Genomic DNA, 15,785 nt, shown 5'->3' on the forward strand with positions numbered 1-15,785 from the left:
GTGGCTCAGGGGTTAGCACTACTCCCGCACAGCGCCAGGAACCCAGGTTCGATTCTAGCCTTGGGCAACTATCTGTATGAAAGTTGCACATTCTGCCTGGGTGTCCTCGCACAATCCAAAGGTGTGTAGCTTAGATGAATTGACCATGATAAATTGCCTGTTGCATTAGGCAGGGGCAAATTTTGGGTCTGGGTGGTTTACTCTTCAGAGGGACGGTGTGGACTTGTTGGGCCGAATGGCCTGTTTCCGTACTGTAGGGAATCTAATCTAGAGATGGATAGTAACTGCTGACTCCACCAGCAATGTCCAATTCATATGAATGTCTTTTTATTTTGCACAATGTAATGTTACAAAGAAACGTCTTCAACAGTTGATCTGGAACGTGAACAAATTCCTGTCCTTTCACTCCTCCAGGCGGTCGTTTGAATTTCCTGAAAAAGATTTGTTTTTTGTCAGTTCAATTTGTATTGAACAATTATGAGCTTGTGAAGAAATAAGCCCGTCTGATCTCTCAAGTTAATCAAAACTAACCCGTTTCATTGTAAAATCGCTCAATAAAGATCATAAATATTATTAAGAAGGTAGGATTCACCCCAAGTTCCACAACATATATGCACATACGTAAAAATTAATCAAAGAGCTGTGGACGCTGGAAATTTGAAACAAAAGCAGAAATTGCTGGAGAAACTCAGCAGGCCTTGCAGCATCTGTGCAGAGAACAGACTCAGTGTTTTGAGTACAGTTCTAGTTCTGAAGAAGGATCACTAGTGATGCTGCCAGTCCGGCTGAATTTCTCCAGCTACTTCTGTCTTTGTTTCAAACACACGTGCACACACACACACACACACACACACGCTCACGCACGCACGCACGCACACACACCCACTTACGCATACACATGCACACACACACACGCACACTCAGACACATGCATGCGCACACATGCACACACACGTGCACACATGCACACACAGATACACACACACACGTACACACAGATACACACACACACACCCATATGCACACACAAGTACAAACACACGCACGCACACGATCATGCAAACCAACAGAACAAGTTACAGAGTTGAGAGGAGGTGGAATTTAAAAGTTAAACTCCAAAGAAAATTGAAAATATTTGCTCTGATGTTGACTTTGAAGTTTAATTGGGATTGTGGAGCTGGTTGCCCTCCCAGTGACAGTCTTTTGAAGTACAGTAAATCCTTTTTGCAGAGTGAGTGCTGTGGAATTTGAAGTTTGTTATATTTTAAAATTATGTCATTTTATGATGTATTCCAATTTGTAACATTGATAGGGTCCAAACTTGGGAATTGTTAAGAGAGAGTCGCTGTTATTCCGGCGTTACGCTGTCCTGTGGCAGCCTGCACTTGCCTACATGTTACTGTTTAAAACCATGGCTACCTGCCTTTCTCTATACCACCAGAAGGGTTAAAAATCCCACATCACCAGGTTATAGTCCAACAGGTTTAATTGGAAGCACTAACTTTCGGTGTACTGCTCATTCACCACAACCACCTGATGAAGGAGCAGCACTCTGAAAGCTAGTGCTTCCAAATATACCTGTTGGACTGTAACCTGGTGTTGTGTGATTTTTAACTTTGTCCTCCCCAGTCCAACACTGGCATCTCCAAATCAAACCAGAAGGGTGGCTACAGTCATGTGACTGACTTACAAATGTGCACAGTCATGGTCCCATCAGGCAATGGGATTCTCTTTCAGAAGACAGTCAGTTAATCCCTTGTGTCCTGTGAGCCACCGTGAATGCTAAAGGTGATTGAATATTAATAGAAATCTATCACTCCCGAATGATCTGTCCTCTTCCCGAGAGGAAGAAGCTATTCACACCTTGAGAAGGCCATTGTCTCGCAGGCTGTTGTAAACAAAGTGTCTGTGCTGTAGTCATTACAATTCTCTCAATGCAGATCAGTTCCTTTAACAATACTGTGTCGGCCATTTGAGCAAAACTTGCAGGTCAGGGTGGTTTATAAAGCTGTTTTAAAACACAACAACCTGGTTCATTTAAACAAAGGTCCAGAGCATTAAATCAATTGATGAAATTTAAAAATGGTCCATATTTTATGTGATAGCATCTGACTTCATTTCAACAGTGGTTGAATAGAGGGGTCACAATATGTTAGAGGGGTTTGAAGCAGCTATATTACAGAAATCTGCAGGACAGTATCACATATCCACTCCTGGTTTCAAATGAATGTTTTCCCCTTCAGATATTTTAAGTGAGATATGCTGCTGTAATTGTTGAGTTGTATTTTCTGTGCTCTTGTTTGGACTTGAAGTGCAGAAGATAACGGGGTCAGACAGCTCACATACACCAGATCATCGTCTAACAGGTTCAATTGGAAGCACTAGCTTTCGGAGCGCGGCTCCTTCATCAGATAGCTGTGGAGCAGGACCATAAGACACAGAATTTATAGCCAAAGATGACAGTGTCATGATAATTCAGGTGGTTGAGGACCCTCTGAAGTCTATGACTTTAATGCAGAATTGGGAACTTTAGCAAAGGGCTACAGACACCAAATATCGCTGCATGGAATTTCTAACTCTATGGGTAATTCTCATGCTGCCATCAGGGCTTCCGAAAGGGCTCAACCTGCATCTGCTTTTGCCCAAAAAGTCGATTCTCCTGCTCCTCAGAAGCTGCCCGATCTGCTGTGCTTTTCCAGCATCACTCTAACCTTGACTCTAATCTCCAGCAATTGTAGGACCCACTTCAGCCCAACTTCCATCTGTCAGGGTGTGTCCAATCTCTGACTATTCATTCGGCATCACTTTGGACAGGATCCTAAAGCGCTCTCCCTATGTTCACCAAACCCACAGAGGTTCGAGCAGATGGATGACTTCCACCTCTAGAAAGAACACCTACACACCATGAATAATTAAAGAATCTACTTGCAGAAGCTGTGAATAAAAAATAACCACATACTCAGAACGTAACAGAGTAGGAGGCTAATTACTTATAAACTGCTGCAAGAGCAAATACAGCAGCAGTAATGGTTCACAAACAGCAAGATGAGTTGCAATTTTTTCTGGTGGAGTTGATTGAGATCCCACATGGTTTCTCCAGGTCGTATTGTCGAATCATTTAACATCAACTTTAGCCACCAGAACAGGCAGGCAAAACCTTTCCTAAACAACTCACTAAATTACAGCACCGTCAATAATGCTGCACTCTTTGAATATTGCATTAAACTGTTTGCAGGAATATTTAATGGAGGTTTCATTGACATTTCAACTCAAAGGCACAACTGAGCCAACATGCCACCTCCAGGACAAAAAGGATTGCCCATAAAACGACCTTGAAATCACCTTGATCTTAAGGAGAAGGAGGACCAGAGGAAATTGGGAAGGAATAAAAATACATCTCATTTGTGAAGCAAATATTATAAAGTGACTGTTTCTTGGGAGTTACTGCAGAGAGTAAGAACAATCCAAGAGTGTTTGATAGAGACCAGAACACCCTGTATAATCCGTGTTTGACAGAGACCGGAAGACCCTGTATAATCCGTGTTTGATACAGACCAGAACACCCTGTATAATCCGTGTTTGATGGAGACCAGAACACCCTGTATAATCCGTGTTTGATGGAGACCAGAACACCCTGTATAATCCGTGTTTGATAATGGCCAGAACACCCTGTATAATCCGTGTTTGATAATGGCCAGAACACCCTGTATAATCCGTGTTTGATAATGACCAGAACACCCTGTATAATCCGTGTTTGATAGAGACCGAAACACCCTGTATAATCCGTGTTTGATGGAGACCAGAATACCCTGTATAATCCGTGTTTGATGGAGACCAGAACACCCTGTATAATCCGTGTTTGATACAGACCAGAACACCCTGTATAATCCGTGTTTGATACAGACCAGAACACCCTGTATAATCCGTGTTTTGGTCATTGATGGTCAGAGGAATTGCATCATATTTTCGGTCTGATGTCTGGCAGTGCAATGGTAGTGTACGTACCTCTGGGCTAGTTGGCTTCAGTTCCACCTAATGCAGACATGTTGTAACAGCTCTGACAAGCTTGGTAAGAGAAGACCCATAAAGTGCTCTGAAAGTTGAATAATTCTGCTGTAGTTCGTACTTTGCCAGTCCGTCGTGATGGTTCGGCAAACTTTCTTGCACAATAATGGGACATATATTCCATCACTTTGGCCGTTGTCGTTACATTGTGTTTGGTAGGAGTATGTGTGTTTGTGTCACCATGTAACTAGAGATATAATTTTGAATATGGACTAAAACAACTAGTTTTTTTTCTCAAATTTGACTGCAGTCTGGATTTTTCCTCTTGTTCATCAGTATGAGTAAAGTAGAAATGATATTTCTGTGGTCCTTTTTTTGTGATAAATGCAAATGTATTGAGGGCTCTATATTTACTTAGAGAAAATTTGATTGGGTAAAACGATTATGCTCGGACTCTCTGACATGTCATAATGCGCTGGCTCTCAGCCTATGCTGACGAATAATTCTTTGACCATTCGGACCAGAAAGGCACATTTTGAACCCACTTTTCTGTCAAATTTCATTTGTACAAGGGAAGAAAATGCCATTCTGGGCGTAAGGTCATTGAATCTTGGAAAGTGATATTTAATAAGCTGAGCTGCACCAGTTTTTAAAAATCCATCCTTATTGATTTCAGCTGTTAGAGTTGGGCCTGTGAGGTTGAAGAGCTTCAGTAATTGTAATGAGTTTCAACGCCTCAGTCACTCCCTCGTTGTAAATTTCTGTCTTTGGTGGTTGGGTTGCCACAGCAACAGTCAGCAGTCGAGCGGTTGGAAAAGTCAAGTAATGTAATGAGCATATATCACTCAGCCTATAGTAAGAGTTTTATTTGCGTGAGGGTATATGTTCCTTTTCTGATTTATCATTTCTCCCATTCGGTTTTCCCACCGTGCATTAGTATTAGTTGGTGGACTAATCCCTTGGGAACAGACTGTCCTTCCTCTGAGAATGTTGGGGGAAGGGGGGTTAAGTAAGAAGTCAGGTCACAGTTTGGTTGGTCTGATGAACACTAGTTACAGGCTTGGTGCCTTTGAAATGTCTAGTCAGTGTTGAGGTCAGATCTGGAGGAGTGAGGGTTTTTCTCTACTTCTTTAAGAAATGAAAATCAGACGGTTGGGAACAAAAAACTACATAATCTTTTGCCGGGTAACTGATATTCATTATAGGCATTTCTAACTAAAGACGAAAGTATTTGCTGATTGGAAACTAACACAGAGGAATTCCTCAGAGGCTGAGAGATGTTTGAAGATGAATTTCCTTTCACTTGAGGCATTGTGACTAGCAGATGGCGCCAGCCTCACTACGTTCATCAAAGTGTCTTCACTTTGCACCCCCCCCCCATTCTCTCCTCACCCCAATCTGCATGTCAGTTTTGTTTTGAAACTTCATTTGAAATCCCTGCCTTGACTTGTTTTTGATGTTATTGTTATTATCAGTGCATCGATGAAGAATCATCTGGACAACTTTTGACTCCCATCTCGCTAAAATACATAATTGAACTTTTAATTGTATTTATATATCTTAAATAAACAAAATTTTTCTTCCTTTGTGCCCTTTTTTTGTTTACAGCAATTTAAAGTACGTTGTCTTTGTAGAAACATTATCTCCTTTCCTGACCATCATTAATAGAGATTGGCAGGATTGCTGGATGATTTGAAATTTCATTTCACAAGTAAAATCATTGCAAAGGAAGGAATTGGGGGTGGAAACATCTCCTTTTATCCTCTCCAGTCCTCATGAGTCACAGAGCAGCTAATCACAACTGTCACAAGGATACTTGCAGATTGAAAAGTAAAAGTACAGCACAGTGAGCTGTTTTACCGCAGGGCTTATTTAGCACATTAGGAAAAGTGTGTATGACTGAAAAGTCAATATGCTGCTGATGTACTGATTTACTTCATCACCAGGACATTAACCAATGAGAGGCCTGTAACTTGTGTGACAAAACTCAGAATGATCTCACCAGACATAATCCAAGTTTAGAATCGCACTGGTACATGTTTTCCACAACTTAAGCAGATGGAGTTTGTAAATTTTTGCAGAGCCATTGCTACAGTGTGCACCTAGTGATGTCAGTAATTAGGAACTTGGGATGAAATTATTCCTTTGGATCTTCTGTACAAACTGAACATCATCAAGATACTAATGATTGTTCTCTTGTAATTTAAGGTCGAATCAGTGCATTGTTGAAGATATTCGGTCAGGAAGGAGTGAAGCCTATGGCTCAGACAAACTGCGTGAACTTCTCAAAATATTACCAGAGGCGGAAGAGGTCAGCAGAAACTCTTTTTCTTCCTAACAATGAGAATAAGGCAGAATGGTTAATAGGTTTAAGAAGATGGGAATGGCCAGAACCTGAACAGTCAGCGCATTCCATTTCTCCAGGGTCAGCACCTGCCATCCCTGGCCTACAGTGCTGCCTTCGCCTCGGCAGATATTCCTTTCTACATTGAGACACCGTTCCCTATAAAACGTCAAATGGTGCTCTCTTGCAGACTTACGCTCATATTCCTGTGTTTAAAATATATTATCAGAGTTTAACTGTTTTCTCTCTCTTCAAAACCCTTGCACCTTCTTTCCTATAAAGGTTCTGAAGCTTTTCAACTGCTTCACAGTTTAGTTAATACAGATTGTTTGCCAGATTTGTCAGACTTCCTGCACTGCCTGTAATGTTTGGATATGCTGGGAACAGAATGGTACATAGTGCACCAGCTGCAGTCACACCTTGTTGAGATTTATTATCTCCTGTGATTTCTACTGTATCCCTATGGATACTTCCCAGTGACTGGGTGGGTTTCCATATGCTGTTGGTTTCAGTCAACAGTTTAAAAAAATTCAAATCCCTGTCATGTGTTAACCTGACATGGAGTCAATTGTCAGTATTACTGCTCGGTATTTATGCTCCTATTTTTGATTATGCTCACATTGAATACCATTATCATCAGTCCAGCTTATCCACAAGTCTTTTTTGTTTGGTCTGCCTCTGTTTTAATGGTTAAAAGCTTCTCCCAAGTTGCTATTTCCTGAAGGCCTAGCATGCTTGGTTATTGTCCCCAGCTCCAACCCAAGGACGAGGCCTCTGACAGTGCACACCTAACCCTTGGTCATGTCTGTTGGTGCCAGCCATATCAGGGCATCTCCGTATGCAAATATTGGCGTTGAAAACTCACTTGAGTCCAAAATCCTTTGATACCCTCTTCACAGGACGAAGAAAATGCTGCCTTTCCAGAGGTAAACTATGGAGGAAGTGAGGACTGTAGATGCTAGTTGAGAGTGTGGTGCTGGAAAAGCACAGCAGGTCAGGCAGCACCGGAGGAGCAGGAGAATTGACATTTTGGGCATAAGTCCTTCAGCAGGGTTGTGCTCAAAACATCAGTTCCCCTGCTCCTCGGATGCTGCCTGACCTGCTGTGCTTTTCCAGCATTGTATTTGGAGGTAAAATATGTTTTGATTGGATGAGATGTTAAAGCAGGACTGACCAACCTTTCACATCTCAATCATTTTCCCAACACAGGGCTGGTGAGCAAATTTAGGAAAAACCCAGACATTAGAAATTTACTTCACTATTAACAAAACTGCACACTTGCACACACATTCTCGCAGAATATGCACTCTTGTTCACCCATACTTGTGCATATACACCCACATGCTTGGCACACATAGTTGTGGTTACAGAAGGTAGAGTGTGGCGCTGGGAAAAGCACAGCAGGTCAGGCAGCACCTTAGGAGCAGGAGAGTCGATGTTTCAGCAGGGCTCTTTATCAGGACTGGGGAAGGGCTGGGAGCTGGGGGAAAGGTCAGTGGGATGGAGATGGGTGGATGCAGGTAGAAGGTGATTGTGATAGGTAGTTGGGAAGGAAGATGGACGAGTAGGTCAGGTCAAGAGGTTGGTGCCACGTCAGAGGGTTGGATCTGGGAAGGGATTGACTACACCTTCTGCTACCTCCCCTTCTGTAAAAACACCATCCCTTATTCCCAATTCTTCCACCTACACTGTATCTGCTCCCATGATGAGCGATTCTACTCCAGCACATCCCAGATGATCTCCTACTTCAAGGACTGCAATTTCTCCTTGCCTGTGATCAACAATTCCCTCAATCACATCTCCCCCATCTCCCACACCTCCGCCCTCAAAGCCCATCTCTCCAACCGCAACAAGGATAGATCCCCCACCCCCACCGTCCTCACTAATCTAGCAAATTGAGCACATCATCCTTCACATTTTGGACACCTCCAGTCAGACCCCACCACCACAAATATTTTTCCCTCCCCACCCCTAGCTGTGTTGTGTAGGGGCCAGTCTTTCTGCAATGACCTTGTGAGATCCACATTCCCCCACCAACCTCCTCTCCACACCTGGCACCTTCCCCTGCCACAAGAGGTGAAACACCTGCACCCACTCCTCCCCCTTCACCTCCATCCAACATCCCGAAGGATCATTCCAAACCCGGCAGAGATTGACTTGGATAGCCTCGAATATCATCTACTTCATCCTTTGCTGTCAAAGAGACCGAGTGCAAACTCGCAGAACTTTTCGGCGAACATCTCTGGTCTGTACGCACCAACCAACCCCACCTCCCTGTAGGCATCCACTTCAACAGCCCCTCTCACTCCCCCGATGACATGTCCATTCTAGGCCTCCTCCACCACCTGAACAAGGTCACCTGCAAACTGAAGGGGGAACACCTCATCTTCCAACTCAGGAGCCTGCAACCACATGGCCCCAGCATTGAATTCACCAGTTTCCAAATGTCCTCAACCCCCAGCCCATCCCAGAACTCCAACTTGGCACCACCCTCTTGACCTCACCTACCTGTCCATCTTCCTTCTCACCTACCTGCTCCACCCTTCCATTGACCTATCACAATTACCTCCTACTGTATCCACCTATCGCCATCCCACCTACCTTTCTCTCTTACCCTCTGCCTCCCCACTTTCCTGATGAAGGGCTTCTGCCCGAATCATTGACTCACTTGGTCCTCAGATGCTGCCTGACCAGCTGTGCTTTTTCCAAAGCAACATTCTATCGAATGTGACTCTCCAGCGTGCGCAGTCCTCACTATCTCCACCCTTGTAGTCCCAAACGTTGAGCCACGGTGGCTCAGTGGTTAGCACTGCTGCCTCAGAGCACCAGGGTCCCAGGTTTGATTCCAACATCGGGCCTGTGTTGAGTTTACATATTCTCCCCGTGTCTGCGTGGGTTTCCTCCGGGTGCTCCAGTTTCCTCCCACAATCCAAAGATGTGCGGGTCAGGTGAACTGGCCATGCTAAATTGCCTACAGTGTTAGGTACATTAGTCAGAGGGAAGTGGGTTGCTCTTTGGAGGGTTGGTGTGGACTTGTTGGGCTGAAGGGCCTGTTTCCACATTGTAGGGATTCTAATTGAATCATGCACACACTTGGTGAACACAAACACACACACCTGCCGAATGTGGAGATGTGGACATTGCTGAGGAGAAGTTTAGGTCTTTACAAAGGTGCCACCTCTTGCTTTAACATTCTAACTACCCCGGGCCATGCTACCCTCTACTCTGCTTCCTGTGGTCTCTCCAGGTTTCTCCCCATTTTCACAGCGTTAGGAGTCGGCATCTGCATTGACTTCTTGCCTCCCCGACCCTCCCATTCTCCTGGTGTCTAGGCTTTAGACCAAGTGAAGTCACTAACCTGTGCACTGCTGGCTTCTCTTTGATATCGTGGCTGTTGTTTGTACCCAACTTGGGTTAGCTTTATGACACACCTCACATTCACCACTGCCATTGAGCCTGCTCCCAGTTATCCAGTCCCGCAGTGGGAGAATTCTCACCTTTGTTTTCCAATTTCTCTGTGACCTTCCTCCCCAAATTCTGAAATATCTGCACTCCTCAAATTCCCTCCCCTTGCACACCCTAATTTTAACCACTCCTCCTTAGGCAGCAGTGGCTCGAGCTGCCCAGGTTCTACTTTCTCAAATTCCCTCACTCCATCTCTCTGTGTCTCTTCACTACTTTGAGACATAGAGTCATAGAGATGTACAGCACGCAAACAGACCCTTCGGTTCAACTCGTCCATGCCAACCAGATATTCTAACCTAATCTAGTCCCATTTGCCAGCACCCGGCCCGTATCCCTCCAAACCCTTCCTATTCATATATCAATGCCAGATGCCTTTTAAATGTTGCAATTGTACCAGCCTCCACCACATCCTCTGGCAGCTCATTCCATACACGCACCACTCTCTGAGTGAAAAGGTTGCCCCTTAGGTCTCTTTTATATCTTTCCCCTCTCACCCTAAACCTATGCCCTCTAGTTCTGGACTCCCCCATCCCAGGGAAAAGACTTTGCCTATTTACCCTATCCATGCTCCTCATAATTTTGTAAACCTCTATAAGGTCACCCCTCAGCCTCCGACGCTCCAGGGAAAACAGCCCCAGCCTATTCAGCCTCTCCCTGTAGCTCAGATCCTCCAACCCTGGCAACATCCTTGTAAATCTTTTCTGAACCCTTTCAAGTTTCACAACACCTTTCCGATAGGAAGGAGACCAGAACTGCACACAATATTCCAACAGTGGCCTAACCAATGTCCTGTACAGCCGCAATATGACCTCTCAACTCCTGTACTCAATACTCTGACCAATAAAGGAAAGCATACCAAACGCCTCCTTCACTATCCTATCTACCTGCGACTCCACTTTCAAGGAGCTATGAACCTGCACTCCAAGGTCTCTTTGTTCAGCAACACTCCCGAGGACCTTACCATTAAGTGTATAAGTCCTGCTAAGATTTGCTTTCCCAAAATGCAGCACCTCACATTTATCTGAATTAAACTCAATCTGCCACTTCTCAGCCCATTGGCCCATCTGATCAAGATCTGTAATCTGAGGTAATCTTCTTCGCTGTCCACTATACCTCCAATTTTGGTGCCATCTGCAACCTTACTAACTATACCTCCTATGTTCACATCCAAATCATTTATGTAAATGACAAAAAGTAGAGGACCCAGCACCAATCCTTGTGGCACTCCACTGGTCACAGGCCTCCATCTGAAAAGCAACCCACCACCACCACCACCCTCTGTCTTCTACCTTTGAGCCAGTTCTTTATCCAAATGGCTAGTTCTCCCTGTATTCCATGAGATCTAACCTTGCTCATCAGTCTCCCATGGGGAACCTTATCGAATGCCTTATTGAAGTCCATATAGATCACATCTACCACTCTGTCCTCATCAATCCTCTTTGTTATTTCCTCAAAAAACTCAATCAAGTTTGTGAGACATGATTTCCCACGCACAAAGCCATGTTGACTATCCCTAATCAGTCCTTGCCTTTCCAAATACATGTACATCCTGTCCCTCAGGATTCCCTCCAACAACTTGCCCACCATCGAGGTCAGGCTCACCGGTTTATAGTTCCCTGGCTTTTCCTTACCGCCCTTCCTAAATAGTGGCACTATGTTTGCCAACCTCCAGTCTTCCAGCACCTCACCTGTGACTATCGATGATACAAATATCTCAGTAAGAGGCCCAGCAATCACTTCTCTAGCTTCCCACAGAGTGCTCGGGTACACCTGATCAGGTCCTGGGGATTTATCCGCTTTTATGTGTTTCAAGACATCCAGCACTTCCTCCTCTGTAATCAGGACATTTTGTCACCATCTATTTCCCTACAGTCTATATCTTCCATATCCTTTTCCACAGTAAATACTGATGCAAAATACTCATTTAGTATCTCCCCATTTTCTGTGCTCCACACGTAGGCTGCCTTGCTGATCGCTGAGGGGCCCTATTCTCTCCCTAGTTACCCTTTTGTCCTTAATATATTTGTAAAATCCTTTGGATTCTCCTTAATTCTATTTGCCAAAGCTATCTCATGTCCCTGTTTTGCCCTCCTGATTACCCTCTTAAGTATACTCCTACTTCCTTTATACTCTTCTAAGGATTCACTCGATCTATCCTGTCTGTACCTGACATATGCTTCCTTCTTTTTCTTATCCAAACCCTCAATTTCTTTAGTCATCCAGCATTCCCTATACCTACCAGCCTTCCCTTTCACCCTGACAGGAATATACTTTCTCTAGATTCTTGTTATCTCATTTCTGAAGGCTTCCCATTTTCCAGCCGTCCCTTTACCTGTGAACATCTGCCTCCAATCAGCTTTTGAAAGTTCTTGCCTAATACTGTCAAAATTGGCCTTTCTCCAATTCAGAACTTCAATTTTAGATCTGGTCTATCCTTTTTCTATTTTAAAACAAATAGAATTATGCTCACTGGACCCAGAGTGCTCCCCCACTGACACCCCAGTCACCTGCCCTGCCTTATTTCCCAAGAGTAGGTCAAGTTTTGCACCTTCTCTAGTAGGTACATCCACATACTGAATCAGAAAATTGTCATGTACACACTTAACAAATTCCTCTCCATCTGAACCCTTAACACTATGGCAGTCCCAGTCTGTGTTTGGAAAGTTAAAATCCCCTACCATAATTACCCTATTATTTTTACAGATACTGACATCTCCTTACAAATTTGTTTCTCAATTTCCCTCTGACTATTGGGGGGGGGTCTATAATACAATTCCAATAAGGTGATCATCCCTTTCTTATTTCTCAGTTCAACCCAAGTAACTTTCCTTGATCTGTTTTCATGAATATCCTCCCTTAGCACAGCTGTAATGTTATCCCTTATCAAAAATGCCACTGCCCCTCCTCTCTTGCCTCCCTTTCTATCCTTCCTGTAGCATTTGTACCCTGGAACATTAAGCTGCCAGTCCTGCCCATCCCTGAGCCATGTTTCTGTAATTGTTATGATATCCCAGTCCCATGTTCCTAACCATGCCCTGAGTTCATCTGCCTTCCCTGTTAGGCCCCTTGCATTGAAATAAATGCAGTTTAATTTATTAGTCCTACCTTGTCCCTGCCTGCCCTGACTGTTTGACTCACTTCTGTTCTCAACTGTACCCGTCTCAGATCGATCTCTTTCCTCACTATCTCCCTGGGTCCCTCCCCCCCACTTTACTAGTTTAAATCCTCCCGAGCAGTTCTAGCAAATTTCCCTGCCAGTATATTAGTCCCCTTCCAATTTAGGTGCAATCCGTCCTTCTTGCACAGGTCACTTCTACCCCAAAAGAGATTCCAATGATCCAAAAATGTGAATCCTTCTCCCATACACCAGCTCCTCAGCCACACATTCATCTGCTCTATCCTCCTATTTCTGCCCTCAGACTACAGAATCCCCTATCACTATCGATCATTTGGAACCTGGCATTTCCCTCATTACTTTAGAGTCAGCGCGACACCGGAAACTTGGCTGTTTGTGCTACGTTCCCCTGAGAATCGATCACCCCCTACTTTTCCCAAAACAGTATGTTTTCCAAAATGTACTTATTTGAAATGGGGATAGCCACAAAAGACTCCTGCACTACCTGCCTACCTCTCCTACCTTTCCTGGAGTTAACCCATCTATGTGACTGTATCTAAGACTTTCTCCCTTCCTATAACTGCCATCCATCACGCCCCCTTGCTCCTGTAAATTCCTCATTGCCTCTAACTGTCTCTCCAGCTGATCCATTTGATCTGATGGGATCTGCAACCAATGGCATTTATTGCAGATATAATCCTCAATAGCACGTAAACTCACCCTAAACTCCCACATCCAATGAGAAGAGCAGATCACCCTACTAAAGGGCATTTTTGCTTCGTTCAGTCTGCAGACCCAGAAAATAGCACTGTCTTATTGCTCTAAAGTAAAACCCTGCTCCTGCCTAACTTAATACTTATGGCTTACACTTTTAAAATTTAATCAAGAGACAGATCTCAATAAAACATGTAATCAAGAAAGAACCCATTCTATCACTCTTGTAGATTTACAACAAAACTACACTTAAAAACTCTGCACTTTTCTATTCGTGGGCTGTGAGCTGTCCCACACAGCTTCCTCCAAGATTAGTGGTAAGTTTCACCTTGTGTTAATTTTCCCAGACACACTCCCATGTCCAGCGATACATGAATTCAAACAGCAAAGGCAGTGACTGTGCAGGTTCACTGCTGTGTCAGGGAACAGTGTGGGTTTCTGTCTCTGTCTCTCTCCTGCACTGACCATGTGCTGCCTTTTGTCTGACCTTCCCCCTCTTAAAAGTTCTTTTTGAACAAGGTTTTGGGCATCTGACCTAATTAACATCCCTCTAAATGGCTTTGTATCACATCCTGTTGGATAACCCTCCAGAAGGGTGCCTTGTGATGTATTACTATTGTAAAGACATTATATGGTGCTGCTGTGGTTGTAGTATGAAGCATTTAAATGAGGAGAATCCTCAAGATAGAATAATGGCTTGCGTTTTACAGGTGAAATGATGACAAAACAATCAGTGTTTATCATCAATACCCTTGAAAGTGATAGCAATGAGTGACATCTGAGCAAATGTAGTTAAATACCAGCTCCCCCATAGGCCACAGTGTTAAAGTCCCCACAAGTGGTCATGCTTGGAAGTCACTGAACTATCAGGAGCTCCCCTTTTACACTGTAGCTTTAACTATAAAATAAATATGAAATAAATGATAAAATAATCCCTTGTTAATGAAGTGTACCTTGCTGCTAATCATGTACTAATTGGTAATCATTATGGAACTGAACAAGTTACATATGTGCATGCTTACAAATCAGGCCATTCAGCCCCACCAGCCTGCTCCACCAGTCAATCAGATTCTGGCGAATCTTACTGAAATCTCAAAACTACATTCCTGTCTGTCCTTGATAACCTCTCAATCCTTTGAATAAAGGATCTCTCCATAGGTGGTTGTGATTTTCCTGAGTTCCTCTCTCCATGACTTTTCGCTACTTCTCAAGTGCTGCTTGTGTCCTCAATAGTGAAGATCGATGCACAATATCTGCTCAGTTCTGCCGTTTCCTTATTTTCCTTTATTATTTCTTCAATCTGATTATCTTTATGACCAACTCTCACCTTGCTAGTTTTTTTTTATTTATGGCTAGCTTACTCCTGTACTCCTCAGTTTTCCTCCTTGTGAATTTGTTTGGTGATTTGTTGCTGCTTGATTATTATTCTCCCATATGGCTTCTTCCCTGCCATGTATTTTTGTAAAATATTATGCTTTGCTTTAAGGTTGATACTACCTTTCAGTTTTGATCTCACCACAGATGATTTTTACTGAATTGTTGGAATGCATCTATTCCATAGATTCTGAACGAACCTGTTACAGACAATTAATTTTATGCGTGTGCAACATGTTCTTTCCATAATGTTAAAAGAGCTATGTTTTTTAATAGAATAATGATTATTGTAAGTGTTTATGATATTTCAGCTTCGAGTCTATATGCACTTTGTTCTGTGGAAAATGCACAAATAGTGAGAGAATGAATGACTTAGAGTGTAGGGTTGCTCGCTGAGCTGTAGGTTTGATATCCAGACGTTTCATTACCTGGCTCGGTAACATCATCAGTGGCGACCTCCAAGTGAAGCGAAGCTGTTGTCTCCAGCTTTCTATTTATATCTTTCTCCTGGATGGGGTTCCTGGGGTTTGTGGTGATGTCATTTCCTGTTTGTTTTCTGAGGGGTTGATAGATCTATGCGCTTGTTTATGGCATTGTGGTTGGAGTGCCAGGCCTCTAGGAATTCTCTGGCATGTCTTTGCTTAGCCTGTCCTAGGATAGATGTGTTGTCCCAGTCGAAATGGTGTTTTTTCTCATCCGTGTGTAGGGCTACGAGGGAGAGAGGGTCATGTCTTTTTGTGGTTAGCTGGTGTTCATGTATCCTGGTGG

At 43.6% G+C, this 15,785-nt stretch overlaps 1 protein-coding gene across 5 annotated transcripts in view; it reads left to right on the top strand.

The window, feature by feature from the left end:
- Positions 1-15,785, top strand: part of fhdc1 (FH2 domain containing 1) — a 148,363-nt gene that overhangs the window by 62,593 nt on the left and 69,985 nt on the right. For all 5 annotated transcript variants that reach the window (XM_060827560.1, XM_060827553.1, XM_060827591.1 and 2 more), the window contains exon 5: positions 6,214-6,316. In XM_060827560.1, the coding sequence (XP_060683543.1) occupies positions 6,214-6,316 (103 nt within the window). The remainder of the gene's footprint in view (positions 1-6,213; positions 6,317-15,785) is intronic.

The sequence above is a fragment of the Hemiscyllium ocellatum genome, chromosome 1 (genome assembly GCF_020745735.1).
Source record: "Hemiscyllium ocellatum isolate sHemOce1 chromosome 1, sHemOce1.pat.X.cur, whole genome shotgun sequence".
Taxonomy (NCBI): Eukaryota; Metazoa; Chordata; class Chondrichthyes; order Orectolobiformes; family Hemiscylliidae; genus Hemiscyllium; species Hemiscyllium ocellatum.